Raw genomic sequence first — 1785 nt, forward strand, 5'->3', positions numbered from 1 at the left:
GGGGGGGGGGGGATTTAGAGAGCAGAATTAAAATGCAATGATATTCAAAGAAATCAGTTATGGCTGTAATGTATATTGCTAATTTTTCACTATGAATTTAAACATCTTAGCAGTGTTATTTTAGTATATTTATATACCATTACAGTATTTATTAATATTTTAAATGAGCTTTTATTTTTATATATTCAATTCCATTTTAGTTTTAGTAATTTTTTATGTGTTTTTGACATTTCTAATAGCATTTTTTCACATATTTCTATTCCACTTTAATTGATTTTATTTCAATTTAGTAATTTTAGTACTTACATTTATTTAATTTTAGTTAGTTTCAAAGGGAACATCTCTATTTTTTATTCAAGTTTTTAAAAAAAAATTTCATATAATATTTATAGTTTTTATTAACTTCCCAGGATACTCTTATTTACATAATAAACTAAGATACAGATTTTGAATTTTTTTTATGTATTTTTTTTTTTTATTGTTTTTACAATTTTAATCTGAAAACAATGTCGTGAATATTTTGTGGGGCTGTTTGGAAAAACAAAACCTGTTTGTGATTTTATTAAATATTTAGACCATGTTGAAATATGTCTGCTCTGTTGAGAAAAATATATATATATTTTACATATAGAGTGAATAAGTAATTAAAATAATTTGTGTTGTACTAATGAACTCTCTGTGTGTAACTGTTGAATGTCTTTGAATTGCAATTCAGTAAATTACTCTTGCAGTCATTCCAATTCAACATGCTGTGAGCCGTGGTCAATTAAATTTGGATTTACACTTATGAATTAAAAAAAAAGAAAAGCCAATTCTTTGTTTTTGCCTGACCCTGGCAAGCACACACACACACACACACACACGCACGGCTGGCAGTTGAATGTTCTCCAATAAGCAAAGAAAAAGAAACAATGGCCTATACGAGCACAAACAGTCGTGTCGAGAGACAGGTGTGATAAGCTATTTTCTTGAAAACATAATTACGGCCGGCAATTTCACATCACTTAAATACCTTCTGTACACAGACAAAAGCCATCACCGCCCGTTTGCTAATGTTTCAGTGAAAAAAACAAAGCTTTCAGTGTACACAATCTATAGCGAGCCCTCAGAATTCCATCATCCTCGGAGGAGTTTGTGCTGCGTAATGTCTGTGGCGTGTGTTGGTATCACCTCATCCCATTCCATCTGAGCTGACAAACACTGATGGATGTGTTGTCACGGTAACAGGCCTACAGCAGTCCCCATAGCAACTTCAGCATGCGGATGAGCGTGTGTGTGTCTCACGCGTATCACCCGCGCCCTCGCTGGATGCTGACTCTGCGCTCGTGTGACGCCAGCCGGCACTGGAGATCAGAGTTTGACTTCTACGTGGCGTCAGTTGAGCAGCGGCACAGCAGGTGAGTGTGAAAAAACATGTGATGTTCACTGATGATCCATGACTGATTGACATCTTTTTATTGTGCCTTCACTGTGCAACATTTAACCCTGTGTGACTCAGTGCTTCATTTCAGCATATCAAAGTGTCTCAAAATGAGCTGGGATGATAACAATCTGGTAATTGTCTATATTATGGACAGGAAGCTCTATTTTGCCCAGCACACGATCAGCCCATACCCCAGTCGTGTGTGTGAGGGGCCGCCAGGGTGTGTGTTCAGCTCTGGACCTGATGGACCTACTCAGGGCAGCTTCTACGCCCCACTACCTGCAGGTACAGGCGTGGGTTTTAATGTATTTGAAGTTGTGTATAATTTAAAGGGATAGTTCACCCGGGGGGGGGGGGGAAAT

The 1785-nt window shown here is 37.1% G+C and overlaps 1 protein-coding gene across 1 annotated transcript in view; it reads left to right on the forward strand.

The window, feature by feature from the left end:
* The window catches only part of LOC107728359 (protein dispatched homolog 3-like), a 49482-nt gene that overhangs the window by 33622 nt on the left and 14075 nt on the right, over window positions 1–1785 (forward strand). Inside the window, exons 13-14 of the mRNA XM_016538497.1 lie at window positions 1228–1397; window positions 1578–1708. Of these exons, the coding sequence (XP_016393983.1) occupies window positions 1228–1397; window positions 1578–1708 (301 nt within the window). The remainder of the gene's footprint in view (window positions 1–1227; window positions 1398–1577; window positions 1709–1785) is intronic.

The sequence above is a fragment of the Sinocyclocheilus rhinocerous genome, unplaced genomic scaffold, assembly GCF_001515625.1.
Source record: "Sinocyclocheilus rhinocerous isolate Xijiao unplaced genomic scaffold, SAMN03320098_v1.1 scaffold2232, whole genome shotgun sequence".
Lineage (NCBI taxonomy): Eukaryota > Metazoa > Chordata > Actinopteri > Cypriniformes > Cyprinidae > Sinocyclocheilus > Sinocyclocheilus rhinocerous.